Consider the following 20566-nt stretch of genomic DNA (forward strand, 5'->3'; position numbering starts at 1 on the left):
TGCGAGGCTCGATCCCAGGACACTGAGATCACGACCTGGGCTGAAGGCAGAGGCTTAACCCACTGAGCCACCCAGGTGCCCCTATCAGTTATTTTTTTTAAGTAGGCTCCATGCGCAGTGTGGAGACCCACATAGTGCTCAAACTCACAACCCTGAGATTAAGACCTGAGATCAAGAGTCGGATGCCTGGGGCGCCTGAGTGGCTCAGTTGGTTAAATTTCTGTCTTCAGCTCAGGTCATGATCCCAGTGTTCTGGGATCAAGCCCCATATCGGACTCCTTGGTCAGCAGGGAATCTGCTTATCACCCTCCCTATCCCACCTATGCTCTCTCTCACAAATAAATAAATAAAAACTTTTTTTTAAAGATTTTATTTATTTGACAGAGAAAGAAAGAGAGATACAGCGAGAGAGGGAATACAAGCAGGCAGAGTGAGAGAGGGAGAAGCAGGCTTCCCGGTGACCACGGAGCCCAGTGCGGGGCTCAATCCCAGGACCCCAGGATCATGACCTGAGTCAAAGGCAGATGCTCAATGACTGAGCTACCCCGGTGCCCATAAATAAATAAAATCTTAAGAAGAACAAAAAAAAAAGGCACCAGGGTGGCTCTGTGGGTTAAAGCCTTTGCCTTCTGCTCAGGTCATGATCCCAGGGTCCTGGGATCTAGTCCCGCATGGGCTCTCCACTCAGCAGGGAGCCTTCTTCCTCCTCTCTCTCTCTCTGCCTGCCTCTCTGCCTACTTGTGATCTCATCTGTCAAATAAATAAATAAAATCTTAAAAAAAAAAAATATTCCTTGCTAATTGAAGCTCTCAAAGTTAAGTTTTGTCCTGTCAATTTCTCACAGATTTACTATCTGTCTAAAAAGTATAAAAGTACCTGCCTTGGTAATTTCTTTAGGTCTCAATTTCATTACTGGGCCTCCCTACACATGTAATATTAATCTGTCTCATGTATTTAATTCTTAGTCCATCTAGAAAACCTCAGATAGAGGAAAATTTCTACCCCCCCCACCCCCGGGGACAAATGGAGAGTGACCTAATAGGTTTAAGGTTGGGGAGGGAGGTGATGAAAATTGATTGTGGGGGCACCTGGGTAGCTCAGCTGGTTAGGTGTCCAACTGTTTTGTAGGTTGTTTTTTTTTTTTTTAAGATTTTATTTATTTGACATACACACAGACAACAAGCTGGGGAGGGATAAGCAGAGGGAGAGGGAGAAACAGGCTCCTGCTGAGCAAGGAGCCTGATGCTGGGCTTGATTCCAGGGCCCTGAGATCATGACCTGAGTTGAAGGCAGAAGCTTAACCCACTGAATCACCCAGGTGCCCGTAGGCATCCAACTCTTGATCTCAGCTCAGGTCTTGATCTGAGGGTTGTGAGTTCAAACCCTCCCATAGGGCTCCAGAGTTGGCAGGGAGCTCACTTAAAAATAAATCAAATCAAATCAAAGCAGGTGTGATGATGAATATACTGAAAACTACTTCCTTGTATACTTTAAATAGGTGAATTGTATAGTATGTGAATTATTATATCTCAATAAACCTGTTTACTGTTTACTGTTAGTATTATATCTCAATAAACCTGGTGCCTGGGTGGCTCAGATGATTAAGCATCTGCCTTTGGCTCAGGTCATGATCCCAGGGTCCTCAGATCAAGCCCCACATTGGGCTCCCTGCTCAGTAGAAAGCCTGCGTCTCCTTCTCCCACTCCCCCTCTGCTGTGTTCCCTCTCTTGCTGTCAAATAAGTAAGTAAAATCTTAAAAAAAAAAAAATGAGATTTATATGAAACACTTACAGTGGTATTTCTTCTCATAGTACTCAATAAATGTTTGCTGTCTTCATCTAAGAAACATGTATTTGCGCCCTTAACAATGTAGCAGCCCCCTAAGACTGTTTATCAGTAAACCAAATAATTTCATCTGGACTAATCTTTTTTTCCTAGTCTTTCTTTTATTTAAAAACTAATCCTGTATTTAACCTAATTATTCATTTTATTCCAAATGGTTAAGAACATTCTATTCATTCCTTCCTTAAAACACACATTTACCAAATATCATTGGAGTAAACAAAGATGAGTAAGGTCCACTCCAACACTACCCTCAAGTAGCTCACAGTCCAGATTGGAAGGCAAAGAACCAGGCAAGGACAAGAGAGAGTGATGTGACAGTGGCAACTTAGGGCACTATGAGAGCACCAAGGAAGTTAACATTTGGTCTAAAAAGAAGGCAGGAAGGTAGCAAAGATGGTTTCCTGAGGAAGGGAAGTTTCAACTAAGATCTTAAGAGTTAATCAGAGTTCGTTCCAGGAAAAGGAGTATCAAGACTGTTTCCAGAAAGGGGAGCAACATGCACAACAGCCTGTGGTCATACAAAGGGACTGTGAAAAAAGTTCAGTATAACAGAACAAAAGCCAAGTGACTGAGCAAATCTCTGAAGTGCAACACAAGTTCAGAATTTTTCCCTTAACGAGTCTGGATTCCAAGGGCTCCTGGGTGGCTCAGTCACTTAAGCATCCCACTCTTGATTTTGGCTTGGGTTGTGATCTCAAGGTCATGGAATGGTGCCCTGAATCCAGCTACACGTTCAGCACAGTCTCCTTGTTCCTCAATCTCCGCTCCGCCCCAATTGTGTGCTCTCACTCTCTCTCTCTCTCTTTTTCTCTGTCTCTGTCTCTGTTTAAGATTTTAAATAAAATCTTAAAAAAAAAAAAAAGTCTGGATTTCATCCTAAGAGCAATGGGAGGCTTGGAAAGGGTACCTGTGAGACATTTTAAATTTGCATGTAAGAGAACCTCATAGGGATTAGAGAACAGATCAGAGACTGAAAGGAGTCTACAGCTGTAGTCCAGACAAGAAACCAATGACTAAATAAAAAGCAGCAGTGGGAATACAGAGATGTTTGAATCAGTAAGAACGTTTGTCAAAAATAAATAAATATGGGCGTCTGGATGGCTCAGTGGGTTAAGCCGTTGCCTTCCGCTCAGGTCATGATCTCAAGGTCCTGAGTCCCGCATTGGGCTCTCCGCTCAGCAGGGAGCCTGCTTCCCTCTCTCTCTATCTCTGCCTACCTGTGATCTCTCTCTGTCAAATAAATAAATAAAATCTCTTAAAAATAAATAAATAAATAAATATGAAGAAGTAAAACCATTTGTCAAAAGTTAATTCATAAGCATACTGTGTCTTATGGGTAAAAACAGATATTTCACAGCCTAATATTATTACAAGATTTCATGGTTCACTTTGTATTTTTATTTACTGTTTTATCATAGGCTAAATGCAAAAAAGGCCTTCAAGCCAGGTCCAGCCACGTGAAAGCCAAGCATCATCAAAATGCACAAATGGGTGATGCAGTAGGTTGAGAGTTGAGAGTCCAACTCTCAGTTTCTGCTCAGGTTATGATCTCAGGGTCCTGGGACTGAGCCCTACATGGGGCTCCATGCCTAGCACAAAGTTTGCTTAAGATTCTCTCTCTCCCTCTCTCTCTCCCTCTCCAACACGCGTTCTGTCAAATAAATAAAATCCTTTTTAAAAACGCACAAAATAGGGGCGCCTGGGTGGCTCAGTGGGTTAAGCCGCTGCCTTCGGCTCAGGTCATGATCTCAGGGTCCTGGGATCGAGCCCCGCATCGGGCTCTCTGCTCAGCGGGGAGCCTGCTTCCTCTGCCCTCTCTCTCTGCCTGCCTCTCTGCCTACTTGTGATCTCTCTGTCAAATAAATTTAAAACAAACAAACAAACAAACAAAAAGAACCGCACAAAATAGGGGTGCCTGGGTGGCTCAGTGGGTTAAGCCTCTGCCTTCGGTTCGGGTCATGATCCCAGGGTCCTGGGATCGAGCCCCACATCGGGCTCTCTGCTCAGCGGGGAGCCTGCTTCCTCTGCCCTCTCTCTCTGCCTACCTGTGATCTCTGTCTGTCAAATAAAAATAAAATATTTTATAAATAAATAAATAAATAAAAATGTACAAAATAAGGCAGCGCCTGGCTGGCTGCCAGTAGAGCATATGACTTTAAGAAAAAATTTTTATTTATTTATTTGAGAGAGAAAGAGAGCCAGTGTGTGCACAAGGGGGGGGGCAGCAGAAGAGGGAAAGGGACAAGCAGACTCCCTGATGAGTGGGGAGCCCAATATGGGGCTCAATCCCAGGACCCTGAGATCATGACCTGAGCTAAAGTCTGACATTTAACCTACTGAGTATGTGACTCTTGATCTCAGGATCATGAGTTCAAGCCCCTTGCTGGGCTTAGAGCTTACTTAAAATGATTTTAATTTTTTTTTATTCTGAAGTCATTAATAAAGTAAGTAGCCCATCAAAATTAGAGATCAGAGATTATGAATGGGTCCAGAACATAGCACTGTGATATACAAGTTATTCTGAGCACAGGGCATAAGTTCCTTAAATCTCTTAGCCAACCAAAAGCAGAGCCTCCCAAAAGAATGCTAAAAAACTCAATTATCATAAATCTCCAGCCCAGGAACAACCAGAGATAACTGACTCCTATCGCCTGAAATGAGAAGTCTCCACACCACACCTAAACATATTGCCACAGAGCTATCAAATCTCCCATCTATTCTATTAAGGACCCCATTTTTCCTAAAAATCATTTTGTTTTACCATAAGTGCCGTTCTCTCTCTCCCCTTCCGCTGTTAAGATGGCACCTAAGGGGTGGCTGGCAGCTCAGTCAGTTAAGTGTCTGCCTTTGGCTCAGGTCATGATCCCAGGGTCCTGGAACTGAGCCCTACATAAGCTTCCTGCTCAGTGGGGACCTCCTTCTCCCTCTGCTGCTCCCTGTTTGTGCTCTCCCTCTTTGTCAAATAAATAAAATCCAGGAAAAAAAAAAAAAGGATGGTACCTACATTCCAAATTCTATCTGCCTCCTTGAGTCACATTTTTGTAAACTCTCATACTATACATATAAAAAAAAATTGTATCTTCTCTCTTATTGACCTCTGTCTCTTGCCAGTTTAATTTACAGGCCCCCAAACACCAAATCTAACAGTGTAGAAAAAGTTCTGCCCCAACAACTGAAAACAAGTTTCATCTTTATTTTTTCAATTTCTGAAGATTTTATTTATTTATTTATTTGAGATAGTGAGAGAGTGAGAGAGAAAGAATGAGTGGAGATGGGGCAGAGGGAGAGGGAGAAGCTGACTCCCACTGACTGTGGAGCCCAATGGAGGGCTCCATCCCAGGATCTCGAGATCACAACTTGAGCCAAAGTCAAACACTTTACCAACTGAGCCACCCAGGTGCCCCGCATTTTTTTTTTTTAAAGATTTTATTTATTTAGTTGACAGACAGATCAGAAGTAGGCAGAGAGGCAGGCAGAGAGGGGAGGGGGAGAAGCAGGCTCCCCGCGGAGCAGAGAGCCCGATGCGGAACTCGATCCCAGGACCCCGGGATCATGACCTGAGCCGAAGGCAGTGGCTTAACCCACTGAGCCACCCAGGCGCCCCGCCCCGCATTTTTTTAAGTAGGATCCATGAGCAGCATGGAGCCCAAGGTGGGGCTCATACTCACATCCCTGAGATCAAGACCTGAACTGAGATTGAGTCTGATGCTCAACCCACTCAGCCACCCAGGCAACACTTGACTTTAAAAAGAAAAGAAGACTGGGGCGCCTGGGTGGCTCAGTGGATTAAGTCGCTGCCTTCGGCTCAGGTCATGATCTCAGGGTCCTGGGATCGAGCCCCGCATCGGGCTCTCTGCTCCGCAGGGAGCCTGCTTCCTCCTCTCTCTCTGCCTGCCTCTCTGCCTACTTGTGATCTCTCTGTCAAATAAATAAATAAAATCTTAAAAGAAAAAAAAAAAGAAAAGACTGGGGCGCCTGGGTGGCTCAGTGGGTTAGGGCCTCTGCCTTCAGCTCAGATCATGATCTCAGGGTTCTGGGATCAAGCCCTGCATCGGGCTCTCTGTTCTGCGGGGAGCCTGCTTCCTCCTCTCTCTCTGCCTGCCTCTCTGCCTACTTGTGATCTCTGTCTGTCAAATAAATAAATAAAATCTTTTAAAAAAGAAAAAAAAGAAGAAGAAGAAGACTGACCATGATAATCCCCAAATGATGTTCTAACATGTACAAAATTAAAACAATCCAATCAGTTTTGGCTTCAACCCAACATAATCCATCACATTATTTAATATGTTAACTTTGTACTGCTTTCATAGATGTTTTTATTTTAACTTTTACTTTTACATTGTACAGAACCTATAAACAGGGGCACCTGGGTGGCTCAGTGGGTTAAAGCCTCTGCCTTCAGCTCAGGTCATGATCCCAGGGTGCTGGGATCAAGCCCCACATCGGGCTCTCTGCTCAGCAGGGGGCCTGCTTCCTCCTCTCTCTCTGCCTGCCTCTCTGCCTACTTGTGATCTCTGTCAAATAAATAAAATCTTTAAAAAAAAAAGGAAAGAACCTATAAACATATTAAGTTTAAGCCTAGCTTTGTGTTTGCATACCTTTTTAAAAAAAAAATTTAACATTAGAGTTGCAAACAAATATTTAACACCTATATGTAAGTTTAAAAACTGACTGAAGAAATACAACTGATGGGACTTGATGTGGAACTGAATATGTGAGTTCATGTGAAGAAAGTGAATAGAGGAAGCAATCAGGGATAACTCCCCAGATTCCGAACTGAACAACTCAGTGGACAGCAGTGCCATTCACTGGAGGGAAGGAGAAGAAAAGAATTGGGGAAGGTAAAGAACAGCAAAAGGAGGAGGGAATAAAGAATTATTTTAAATATACTTTCAGGTGTCACCAAGAAATCCAAGTACAGATGTACAACGGAAAGACATCTATCTGCAGCCAAAGAGATGGATTTCAGCTTATTATATAACTTTGGCAATCACTGACACATACACAACATTTGATACTATGGGGATTAATGACATCCAGAAGTATATACAGAGTAAGAAAAGAAGAAACCTAGCCACAGAAATGATGTGAAAAAATATTTATTGGGTTTTCTTTTTAATTTTTTCAAGTTTTTTGGCTTTTTTTTTTTTTTTTTTAAGTATAATCTCTATATCCAACTTGGGGCTCAAACTCACAAAAACCCATACTCTACTAACTGAGCCAGCCAGGAAAGATTTTATTTTTAAGTAATCTCTATACCCAACATGGGGCTCAAACCCTTTGACCAAGAGTCACATGCTATACTGACTGAACCAGCTAGGAACCCCTATTGTTATTTTTTTTTTTTTAAAGAAAGAAAGAAAGAAAAAAAGAGAACCATGTCAGAACCTGAGAAACACCAACATTTAAGAAAGAGAGAAAGAAGGGACGCTTGGGTGGCTCAGTCAGTTAAGTATCTGCCTTCAGGATCTCTGGGTGCTGGGACTGAGTCCCGCATCAGACTCCCTGCTCAGTGGAGAGAGTGCTTCTTCCTCTCCCTCTGCCACTTCTCCCTGATCATGCCCTCTCTCTGGCAAATAAATTTTTAAAAAGAGAGAGAAAAAGGGCAATCAAAAAAAGAAGAAAAATTAAGAATACTGCTGTTGAGGAAAAAAAAAACAAATCAGAAGGGTCTTAAACCGAAACAGGTAGTGGTAAAGAACATCAGATGCTGCTTGAAAATTATGAGAAATGAAAAATATTTTTTGTATTTAATAACTAAAAAGTCATCTGTGGCCTTATTTAGAGCTGTTTTGGGGGATGTGTGGAAATAGAAGCCAAATTTAGAGAAGGTAAAGAGGCAAAGATGCAAACAAGAGATTACAATAAAAGCAGATGGCAGCACTTGAGATCAAAGTAGTTGATTCAGTAGGTTGAGGGTCTGACCTGATTTCAGCTCAGGTCTGTCTTGGGGTTATAAGATCAAGCCCTGCGGAGAGCTCTGCACTCTGCTTCTTCCTCTCCCTCTGCTCTTCCCCCTACTCTTTCTCAAAATAAATAAATAAATAAAATCTTTAAAAGTAAATGATTGCTACTCAATTACCAAACAGCAGCTTCAGAATCAAAGAGATACAGGTTCCACCTTTGTAAATTCCATTTCTTTCTTTTTTTTTTTTTTTCAAAGATTTTACTTATTTACTTGACACACAGAGAGAGATCACAAGCAGGCAGAGAGGCAGGCAGAGAGAGAGGGGGGGAAGCAGGCTCCCCGCCAAGCCGAGACCCCGATGTGGGGCTCCATCCCAGGACCCTGAGACCATGACCCGAGCCGAAGGCAGAGGCCTTAGTCTACTGAGCCACCCAGGCGCCCCTGTAATTTCCATTTCTATTGCACTCAATGGGATCCCAGAATCCCCATTAGTAAAAATGTCACGTCCTAGGGGTTCTCATGTACATCAGAAGAAACTTTATGAAGAAACCACTGATATGCCAAAATGCCTTGATATATGATTACTATCATACAGTACTATCATACTATTACTATGAAATCTAGAATGCAAAAATTAAAAAAAACTTCAGTATACTATTCCAATAAATAAAAAATAAATTTTATTTTTAAAAATATCTTATTTATTTATTTGAGAGAGGGAGAGACAGAGAGAGCACAGGCAAAGGGAGAGGCAGAGGGATAGGGAGAAGCTCTGCTGAGCAGGGACCCTGCCAGGCTTGATCCCAGGACCTGGAGATCATGACCTGAGCTAAAGGCAGACATTTAACCATCTAAGCCACCCAAGTGCCTTACAATTAAAATTGTAAAATTTTAATTTTACAAGTCTCTTCAACAAAGCCTACTGAACAGTCAAAAAAGCACAATCCATAAACTATCCCTTTCATGCAAATTTAATACTAAAGGGAAAAAAGATGGCGCCGAGAATGGTTTCCCCTAAAATTTCTAACAAAAAGACCAGCACTCTTTGTGTTCTTAAGCAATTCATTCATTAATCCATTCAGTAAATACATATTGAGCTACTATTTGCCAGGGACAGTTTACATTTTCCATCTATCAATACATGAATCCAACTGAATGACCAATTTAAATTAATTCGAGGCTCTCCAGAGTATGGTTCTATTAATTATGGTGTCATATACAGAAGTATAAGCAAAAGTCAGAGGAAAGTGACCAAGTATTCAAAAATATCACATTTGAGAGAGCAATATGTTCCTTAAACCTTGAAAAGTTCCTTCTTTTTGTGTAGGTATTTTTATTTTTTTTTATTTATTTATTTTTAAAGATTTTATTTATTTATTTGACAGAGAGAGAGATCACAAGTAGGCAGAGAGGCAGGCAGAGAGAGAGGAGGAAGCAGGCTCCCTGCAGAGCAGAGAACCCCATGCGGGGCTCGATCCCAGGACCCTGAGATCATGACCTGAGCCGAAGGCAGCAGCTTAATCCACTGAGCCACCCAGGCGCCCCTTGTGTAGGTATTTTTAAATACAACAGGTTTGAATGATAAATTAAATACTGGGAAAGAATCTGATTCAGCACCTCACCCCACACATTAAATATATTCTGATCAAATGAAACTTAAAGAGCAACAAATGGATGCCACTATATGAGTACAACTTGTGGGTCAGTCACTAAAAAATAATAGCACTCGGAAAGCAATGGAAAGAGAAAAGCAAATGCAAGGAATCTAAGTGGGGTAGGAGCAATTACAGGATCTGGAAAACATTTATGAAATGTGATGTTGAAATAGCAAAGATACTGACTATATACTAAAAAAAGTGAGGGTCAGGTCATATAATAATTATAATCCAAGAGAGAATAAGCTACGTGGCAATTTTGAAAAATATAAACTTACTATAATTATATGCATCCACCTACACGAAGAAACCAAAGAGAAGGTTCTGATCCTTGATTCAGGCTCTAATTCAAGGTGCTAGGTCCTGAGATTCAGATATAACAACCAGATAAACTGAATTAAGAGTGGTTAACTAAGACTGCCTAGGCTTGAAATCTAGTTTCCACGATTTATTAGCTGTGTGACCTTAAACTAGTTCCTTGTCCACCCATCACAGTTTCCTTTATTTTTTTTAAGATTTTATTTATTTATTCGAGAGAGAGCATGCAACTGAGAGAGAGAGAGAGAGACAGAATGCGCATGTGCGTGAGCACAGAGGAGGGGCAGAAGGAGAAACAGATGCGGGACTCCATCCTAGAACCCCTGGACCACGACCGGAGCCTAAGGCAGACGCACATCCCACTGAGCCACCCAGGCATCCCGCATCATAGTTTCCTTGTCAGTACTTAACAGTTCTTATCCCACAGTGCGGTTATGAGGATTAAATGAGATAATGGGTATAATGTAACCTAGCACTGGGTTTGGAATATGTAAACAATACCTGTTAGTTCTTATGGTTACTATATCTGTCTTTCAGGAATTTCCAGTCTATCAGCAGAGACAAACAAGAAGCTCAACACCAAAGTTCTCACAGACATACACAAAAAGTTTTGGAAGTCCGAAGTTACTGCCCCTACTGAAAACATGAAAAGGCCACAACAATCACAGACCACATGCCAATTTTATTTGTAGCATGCTTTGATCATAACTAGAGATTTTCTATATCAAATACACAATTATAAACATGGTTTACATCACAGTGAAACTAAAAAAGACTTACATTTCTGTCATGCCTATGGCAGATGGCACAAGTCTAGCATTTAAATTGATGACCAAATAACAACCCCCAACATATTCTATTGTCTTAGTTAATATTGTAAAAACAAAAAACAAAACAAAACAAAAAACACTAAAAATACATCAGAAAAAAGGGAGTTGGAAATGAGCTCTAATCTTGTATTACGTGAATACATATTTAGTGACTTAAATTGCAAAACACCCAATTCTAAAACTTCCATTCAATGAAACTGGTAATTCCTAAAATGTGCTAGATACCATGTGGAAGGTTGGAGAGAGGATGATGTGCAAAAGCAGATACCCTTGCTTGTATAGGTTTTACAGTCTAGAGGGCAGAAAGGTACTATTTTACAAAATTACATATGTTAGGGGCACTTCAGGGGCTCAGCTGGCTAAGTGCCTGCCTTCAATTCAGGTCACGATCCCAAAGTCCTGGGATCGAGCTCCACATCGGTCTCCCTGCTCAGCGAGGAGTCTGCTTCTCCTCTCTCTGTCTCTTCACCTGCCTGTGTGCTTGCTTGCTGTCTCTCTCTCAAACAAACTCTTCAAAAAGTTAAAAAATTACATACATTAAACCAGGGAAAGCTGGGTGGTACAAATGATGACAAATATCCTTTGAGACTTCTACTATATTTGGGAGAAAGTGAACATTACATAATTACTACCAAAAATGAAATTAGTGAAACTACAGTTTCTAACTGCCTTGGCAAATTGATCCAAATAGTCAAAAAACCCAACTAATTAAAAGTGGGAGTCATGGGATACCTGGGTGGCTCATCTGGTTAAACAGCCAACTTGATTTTGGCTCAGATCATGATCTCAGGTTTGTGAAATGGAGTCCCATGTTGGGCTCTGCACTCAGTGTGCAGGCTGCTAGTCCCTCTCCCTCTGCCCCCGCCACAGAGTATGCATGCACTCGCTCTCTCTCTCTTCCTCTGTCCTAAAATAAAAAAAAAATAAAAAAAATAAAAAAAGGAAAAAGAAAGTGGGAGTCATGAGGAGCACTTGGCTAGCTCAGTCAGTAAAGCATGGGATTCATACTTGGGGTTGTGAGTTCAAGCCACGTAGGTAGAGATTACTTAAAAAAAAAAAAAAATTAAATCTTTAACAAAAAAGAGTGGGAGTTATTATTTGCCTTTAGCCTTATTACATATTAATGAGATGAAGATATGCCAGTTTATATAGCCTTACAGTTTCACTGTCAATTTTTGCAAAGAAAATATGTGTACACAAATCTATACAGACTTAGAAAAACCTGTCTAGACAACCTTTAGATTGCAACATAACAATCTACCACAGAAAAAAAATGTCCTGGTGTGTCAGGAATTACATATAATGACACTATAAAATACCATAATAAGTTAGAGAAAAATGGAAAAGGTAACTATTCAGTCTTTTGATTTTCTAAAAAGTATCTGAATATTCAACTGAACTGTAATATGTAATTTAAGAAAGCTACATTGGGAGGTACAAACTTCCAGCTATGCAATGAGTAAGTCATGGGGATGAGAGGTACAGCCTAGGAAATACAGTCAATTGTATTTGTAATAGGATTGTATGGTGACAGATGGTAGCTACACAGCACATAGAAAAGTCCAATCAGCAATGTTATCTATCCAAAATTAATTTAACATTATGTATCAACTATAATTTTAAAAAGCTACATTAACAGATGCCTGGGTGTCTCAGTCAGTTAAGCATTTGACTCTTGATTTCAGCTCTGATCATGATCTCAGGGTCATGAGATGGAGCCCCTCCTGGTAATCTGTGCTCACCAGGAAGTCTGCTGAAGATTCTACCCCTCTTCCTCTGCCCTTCCCCTGGCTCACCCTCAGGTGCACTCATGCTTGCACGCTCTCTCTCTCTCCCCTCCCTAAAAACAAATAAATAAATCTTTTTTTAAAAATATTTATTTATTTGACAGAGACAGAGATCACAAGTAGGAAGAGAGGCAGGTGGGCAGAGAGCTCGATGTGGGGCTTGATCCCAGGATCGTGACCTGAGCCGAAGGCAGAGGCTTAACCCACTGAGCCACCCAGGTGCCCCAATAAATAAATCTTTAAAAAAATAAAAAGCTACCTTAAATCTACAGTATGAATATTCAGGGGCACCTAGGTGGCCCAGTCGTTAAGTGCCTGCCTTCAGCTCAGGTCATGATCCCACGTTCTGAGATCGAGCCCTGTGTCAGGCTCCTTGCTTGGCAGGGAGCTTGCTTCTCCCTCTCCAACTCCCCCTGCTTGTGTTCCCTCTCTCTCTGTCTCTCTCTGTCAAACAAATAAATATTTTTTTAAAAAATCTACAGTACGAGTATTCAAAAGATACTTAAGGACCAATAACTGCCCTGAAAGAGTTAACCAGTAAAATCATATTTCAACACTGAACTCTTTTTCCCACCGTCTAGAGAAATACCTTCTCCAATTTTTCACTGCATCCCTACTGTCTTTATTATTAGCAGGATGAACAACAAAGAAACCCATCACAGGCCATCAGCCATTTTACTGAAAATAATTCTACAAAAACTTTAGAAATGGGGATTATAAAGACTTTCAAAATTATATCTTCAAAATGCTATTTGTAGTCTAAGGATTTCCTTTTCTAAGTGAATTCTCAATTGGCCCTGGGCAATGTGTGCACAGGGACTGTTTTCTTTTACATTTCCAAGGATAGAACTTAGAAAGTGTGCAATAAATGTCTGCTGGACAGGATTAAGTCAAGAGAGGTGACAAAATCTTTTATACTACAATTTGCACTGGCTAACTTCCTTCAGTATCACACTAAAATTATCACACTACACTTAAATATAAACTGACAAGCATATTTGCAGGATTTGCTCATGTAAAACTGCAATTTATAGATTATAAGAAAAAGCCATAGCCATATGACTTTTTTTTTTTTTAAGGATATAGAAGTTTATTGAATACACTGCAAGAGAGCAGCAGGAAGGACAGGAGGAGAGGCTGTCTGCAATCATATGACATGTTCAGTTTTTCTGCCTCAAAGTGAAAGTCTTAAAATGATTTCATCCTCAGTGTAAATGTTACTAAATAGCCTAGAATCAAACGCAGTTTACTTAATCTGTTACCACAAGTATGAGAAAGAACAATTCATTCAACTTAATACCATTCCAGTGCTTACACTTATTCTTGCTTCTTCCTACATACCTGCCTACTCAAGACATTTTTAAAAGTCTTTTAGAGCCTTCTTTGTAAAGAAACACTAGTCTTCTCTAAACACAATGTAAATTGAGTATTTTAGCCACTGGCTATTTTCCTGAACTTCACAAAAATCTTAGATTACAATGGGCATTTTAAGTATATTAGTTTTATTCTACTAGTTTTGTTTCGATGAGCCAAAGATTTATTGGTAAATCAGTACCTTGGCAAGATATTGGCAAAAATCTTTCTTTCTCTGATATAACAATTATAGTAAGTTTAGCAAATCACAATGTAGGACAATTTAAAGAGTCCTAGAAGAGGCATAAAACTAACTCTCACACCAAGTGAGAAAGGGCAGTGCCACATGTACACTCTCGAGAGAGGTTCAGAGGTGTTTCCGACCACTTTTCCAAGTGAGTAAAGACCTCTGGAAACCAAGCAGGAGATCATCCCCTATTATTTGGTTCTTCCAAAGCTGAAAAACTTAACAGGTGGCCTAAGTACATTCGCCTATGGTTCTGGAAGACACGAGCAGGCCTTAAAGGGGTCTGCCAAAAGCACATTCATTTACCTCCATAAATTCAGACGCCCCCCACCCCCACCCCACCGCAGGCCCTGTGGAACTGAAATGAAATAAATCAGTCCCGGAGCTGTACTGTCTGGAAGACAGGGTGAAGTGGCAAGGAAGGGGAAAGCACATAAACAGGCACTGAGTCTTGCATGCGAGTACTGAGGTATGCACCGAATCTGTATCTTTCACCCCCGTATACCCAGCGTGTTATAGTCAGCAAGCACTCATTAATTGTTCACTGAACGCATGAATAAATAAATATGAAACACTTAAGACGACCCGGGGATTGCGGCTGGATATTCACGGCGGTCTCCTTGGCCCAGGCGCCCACCACCACCCGATCATTTGCCTGGCCGGGAGGTCACCCTCTCCCGTCGACATAGGCAGCGGCAGTAACCAAAGGTCAGCTCGAGCCCAGGCCGCGCCAGCCGCCCGCTCCCGGGGCAGCAACTTACCGTTGCTGTAGAGAGACCCCGACGCCGAGGCGGCCCCGTTCTGGGCCTGGATGCCGGTTGGGGCGCCGCCGGAGGCCGGTATTCCCGGCTGGGACATGACGACGGTGCGCGTCGGGGTTGGCAGGGGATGGTCGGGGTCTGCGACAGCGCCAAATGAAGCTAAAAGACGACTGCTGGAAGCGGAGGGAAGGAACCACCAACTCAGGACTGAGGCGAGGAGAGACAGCGGCGCATCATGCCCTAGGCATGGCGCTGCTTTCTTCCCAGCCCGCGGGCGGCCACGGGTTGGCCTGGGAGCTGCGCCTGGGAGTCGGACAGGTGGGGTCGAGAACGCCGGGCTGGAAGGCGGCAGCCTGCCGAAAGAGGAGAGAGGCCCCGGCCGGAAGTGCCTGTCAGCCGCTGGCCGCGCAGGCGCAATAGGGACACGTGGCACTTCCGGCTCCGGGCTCGGTCGCAGTGGCTGCCGCGATCTGTACGCTCTTTTTTCCCCTCGGGGCTTCCCAGAGGCCGCCTGACGGCTGCGGGTGTCCCAGCCCGTGGACAGTGCTCGACCTCGCCTGCCACGTCACTGAGTCGCACCGCCGGCCGGAAGTGGCGTGTGTCACTGCTACGGAAATCCCCGCCGTAGTGAACGTCATCTCGCGAGCAGGGCTAGAATCTGAGAGCCGGCGGGGCTTCAGGAGCCACTTTCGAGGGGTGGGACTGACAGTTCCTCTCCTGGCGTTTTTGAAGATGACCTGAGACGACAGACGTCATCGTCTTCTCTTAAGACTATGCCTCTGGTAGCTGAACTGATGAATATTCGTCGCAGTATTTCATTTCACATATTATATTCCAGGTGTAAATTATAAGGGTTTTTTTGGGATTTTGTTTGTTTGCTTGTTTTAAGGGGGGGCATGGTAATTATGTACGTGTGTTAAAAGTAATCAAATCGAGGAGCAACTCTGTTTTTTCACTGGACGACTCAACTAATTTTAATTTTGAAACTCGCTGATTCATAGCATAGTCACGCTAAAGTTCATTAACATCATTACATTGAACAGCAGCTTTAAATGGCAGTTTTAGTTCCTCTTCTAAGAGGTTAAAGTAAGGTAGAACATTCAGACTTCCTTTCTGGGCAAACAGGCTTTTTTTTTCTTTTTTTTTTTTTCCTTTTACTTTTAGGGAGGTGGGATAATACCGTTAATTGATGATCTCCTTAACCATTTTACCTACCTTCATTCTGCTTGGGTTTTTCCTGCCCTGAGCTGATGACAAAGCTGATGACAAAGCTCTTCTTAATCTACAGATTTGTTCTGTTGATTAAAATGTCCTACCAAGGGCGCTTGGGTGGCTCAGTTGGTTGAGTGTGTGCCTTCAGCTCAGGTCTTGATCCCAGGGTCCTGGTATGGAGCCCCGGCTCCCTGCTCAGGGGGAAGTCTGCTTCTCCTTCTTCCTCTGCCCCTCCTCCCTACTTGGGTTCTCGCCAATAAATAAATAAACCTTAAAAAAAAAAAGTCACCAAGGGTTTTGCAAATGCCTGCTATGAAATACTGTATTTATATTGTATAATATTATGGTATATAATCATTAGAACAAGAGTTAAACCATTGTGTCAGACCTGAAAAGCAAACCGTAAGAATTCAGATAATTAAGGGTTAAATTTTATCCTAATCCTGTTTTTATCATTTGCCTCAGAACCTTACTAAAAATGTATTTGCCTTGTGTGGAGTTAAACAATTAAACTCCTTTGCACAAGATACAAGTATGAAGGTTTCTTAAGAATGAAGATGATACTTTTAGTCAAACTGTTTCCCTGTAACAAAATCCCAAATCATATATCCCAAGATCACTCAAAAATATGAGCAACACAAGCCTCTCAATGTTTTAAAAAGAAAACAGACTTCAGAGAGACTGTACCTTCCTGAGGTCAGAGAGAAAGTCACTGTCATTCTTCAAAGGGAGGAATGCTTAGACCTGTCTCAAACTTGCAGTAGTTTAATTTTTTTTCCTTTTTTTTTAATGCAACTCCTTAATTGATTTATTGACTTTGGCACCGGAGTTTCATTTGGTTAAATCAAGCTTTCTTTGGACTTTATTGTGTTTAAGCAGTATCTGTGTGTTCAGAGGGGGGAAAAAAAACACCTAAAAGATTAGACATTTTGAAACATAATCATGGTTGGTTAAAAAAACCAATGGCTGGCTAAACAAACCATCCACGGTTGGTTAAAAAAAAACCATAATATGCTAGTAAGTAAATACTCCTTTTTCTAAAATTTGTCCCCCTTCCTCGTGTTGTTTTTATTCCCCCCAAAAAACTATGGCTAAGTGATAGTTTTAAAATACTTAGGAGATGCTGGGGGGTGTGGGGGTAGGAATAGGATGGTTGGGTTATGGACATTGGGGAGGATATGGGCTACGGTGAGTGCTGTGAAATATGTAAAGCCTGATGATTCACAGACCTATACCCTTGGGGTAAATAATACATTATATGTTAATAAAAATACTTTTAATAAAAAATAAAAAGCTAAATTTACAATAAAAAAATAAAATACTGAGGAGAAAAGCAGCATTTGTCATCTGCCCACTCTCAGGAATAATAGGAAGTTAACTTTAAGGAACTGAGGTGAGACAACATAGTTAAAGAGGTAATTTTCTTTCTTTTTAAAAAATATTTTTATTTATTTATTTGACAGAGAGCGACACAGCGAGAGAGCGAACACAAGCAGGGGGAGTGGGAGAGGGAGAAGCAGGCCTCCCCTGGAGCAGGGAACCCGATATGGGGCTCAATGTGGGGCTCAATCTCAGGACTCCGGGATCACTACCAGAGCCAAAGGCGGACGCCTAATGACTGAGCCACCCAGGCGCCCCAACAGTAATTTTCTTCTTAAGTGTCATCCATACATTGTCAAACCTTTCTCTGACTTCTTAAATTGTGACTATATAAATACCAAAGAAAAATTATTAGCGCTATTACGAGTTGTTAAGTGCATTGATTTTTTTTAGTTAACTATGTGAATCTATCCTACAGTACCATTCATTTTTCTAAACTGTATAGTAATATATTCTACTTTTATAAACTATACTATATATACTATATATACTAATATATATAATAATACATCAGTAATATATTCTACCTTTTTATCCTTGTTTTCCAGAAAGGACTTAATGCCACAGATACACCCTTCATATGTATATGTATCAGATTTTCCACGCATTATTTTCAAAGCCTTCAACCCTACTAAAGATGATAAACAAACAAAAAAATAGGTGATACTTCAGAGTCTCAGCAGGAGACAGCACTATACAAAGAATATTCCATTAAAGGTGATTATTTATTTTAGACCAAAGAGGTAAACAGGCATTCCTAATAAAATTTGCTGACATACAGAAGTGAACCCAGGCTCATACAGGAGGGCCCCTTTGCCTGCCTGTTCCTCACTTGTTGAATTGTCAGCTGATAAATGGGAACAATTCTGTTCACTTTTCAGAATAGGGGAGTTAATTTAGGTCCTTTAATTATTTAAATATGTGTCCTATTTCAAACAAACAGACCAAAAAAAAAAAAAAGGTTTCAGTTACAAACAACAGGTTCTGAAATTCTTGTGACTCCATTTTAAGAACAGTTCCCTTGGCCTCATTTGCCTCTGGCAGGACATCTGTTTGTATCTAAAGTCAGTAGCTCAGAAGCTACACCGCAAGAGCACTCATCTCACACCAAGCCAGTAAATCCCATTGTTCTCTTTGAAAACTTTTCATCTTTATGTAGTTTCTTGCCATTCTCACCACCCACTGGTTAATTTTCATCATTTTGCACTGGAGCTCCAGGGATCGCCTTTCTGGTTTGCCTCTCTCCAATCCATTCTACATGTTTAACTGAGCTCCTAAATACTGATTCTGTCTTTATTCTGTCTTTTCCTTTACCCCAACACCTTAATTGCTCCCCGTACCTGTTCCATCAAGTTTCTCTGCATGGCTTTTCTCATCTTGCACAGAGTAAAACCCAAATCCCTACTCAACCTTCTAAGTCCCACATGACCTGGCCCTGATACCTCTCTGTCTTCATCTTCCACACTCTCTCACTCACTCCACTGTACACACACTTGCTGTTTCTCCACCTACCCAACCACAAGCCTGCCTTTTACCCTTAACTTCTTTTTTTTTTCTTTTTTATTTTTTTTATTTGACAGAGAGAGAGATCACAAGTAGGCAGAGAGGCAGGCAGAGAGAGAGGGGGAAGCAGGCTCCCCGCTGAGCAGAGAGCCTGATGCAGGGCTCTATCCCAGGACCCAGGATCACGACCTGAGCCGAAGGCAGAGGCTTTAACCCACTGAGCCACCCAGGCGCCCATAAATATATTATTTTTAAATTTAAATTTTGGTCAGTGGTATTGAAGTATTGGTACTGAGACAACAAATAACAAGTAGGAACCTGGTTTGGTTAGGATGGTCAGGACAAGAGGTGACATTTAAGGTATGATCCAAAGGATGAGAGAGCTAGCTATACAAAGAGAGAAAATGGGAAGAAGAAAGGCTCTGGTCAAAGGGAACACCACCTACAAAATGCAGAGGCAGGAATGAGCTTGCTATGGTGAGCAAGGCAGAAATGGCAAGAGGTAAGATTGCAGAAGTAGATTGAGCAGAGCAATACCTCTTGTAAGGCATTGTAAGAAGTTTATAGGCCTTGGGAAGCAGTTGAAGAGTTGTAAAGAGGGGAGTAATTTGATCCAAATCATGCTTCAAGATGAATGCAATTTTATTTTATTTCTTAAGAAGATTTTAGTTATTCATTAGAGAGAGATACAGAGACGGGTGGAGAAAGAGAGAGCACAAGTAGGTGGAGAGGCAGAGGGAGAGGGAGAAGCAGACTCCCTGATGAGCTAGAAACCCGACCTGAGACTCCATGCCAGGACCTGGAGATCATGACCTGAACCAAAAGATGCTTAACCATCTGAGCCACCCAGGTACCCCTGAATGCATTTTTAAAAAATCAGGAGGGAAGGCACCTAGGTGCCTCAGTTGGTTGAGCATCTGCCTTTGGCTCAGCTCCTGATCCCAGAGGCTCCCTGCTCAATGGGGAGTCTGCTTCTCCCTTCCTCTGCCTCTTTCCTAGCTTGTGTGCACTTTTGCTCTCTCCCTCTCTTGCTCCCTCTCAAATAAATAAATAAAATCTTTAAAGAAACTAAAAATAAAAAAATATGGGGTGCCTGACTGTCTCAGTGGGTGGAGCATGTGACTCTTGTTCTTGGGGTCATGACTTTAAACCCCACATTGGGCCTAAAGCTTACTTTAAAAAATCCAACAGCTGTGATGATAATTGATTGCAGGGTGAAGAATGGAGTTGTTGTATTAAACTAGGCCGGGGATGCCAGTAATCTGCGGTGAGGCTGCTATTGTGGGAAGTTAATCCAAGTTAAAATTCTGGACTTTGATAACTCCTTTATTTTATTTTATTTTTTTTTTAAAGATTTTTATTTATTTATTTATTTGACAGAGAGAGATCACAAGTAGGCAGAGAGGCAGGCAGAGAGAGAGGAGGAAGCAGGCTCCCTGCTGAGCAGAGAGCCCGATGCGGGGCTCGATCCCAGGACCCTGAGATCATGACCTGAGCCGAAGGCAGCGGCTTAATCCACTGAGCCACCCAGGCGCCCCTGATAACTCCTTTATTTTAGCTACTAATATGCTATCAATCATGACATCTTACAGGTTTGTTCAAGGGTTTATAGATTCTCACACACAACTCCATAATTCTTTGTTCTCACAGATCCAACCTAGGCCTATGTTACCACTCACCTGCATGACTGGACCAACCTCATTCCTGAGCTCGGTTTTCTGTCGAGCTGTTCCAATACAACCCACACTAGTTGCTGGTAGTGCAAAC

At 41.8% G+C, this 20566-nt stretch overlaps 1 protein-coding gene across 2 annotated transcripts in view; it reads right to left on the reverse strand.

Annotated features, from left to right (window-relative positions):
- Window positions 1–15176, reverse strand: part of SEC24A (SEC24 homolog A, COPII coat complex component) — a 65862-nt gene extending 50686 nt beyond the window's left edge. The window contains exon 1 of one of the 2 annotated variants that reach the window (XM_045999535.1): window positions 14705–15176. In XM_045999535.1, coding sequence (XP_045855491.1) covers window positions 14705–14801 — 97 coding nt within the window. In that variant the 5' untranslated portion in view covers window positions 14802–15176. The remainder of the gene's footprint in view (window positions 1–14704) is intronic. The other variant, XM_045999534.1, reaches the window with a different exon arrangement.
- Between the last annotated feature and the right edge of the window lie 5390 nt (window positions 15177–20566).

Source organism: Meles meles, chromosome 3 (genome assembly GCF_922984935.1).
Source record: "Meles meles chromosome 3, mMelMel3.1 paternal haplotype, whole genome shotgun sequence".
In the NCBI taxonomy this organism is placed as follows: Eukaryota; Metazoa; Chordata; class Mammalia; order Carnivora; family Mustelidae; genus Meles; species Meles meles.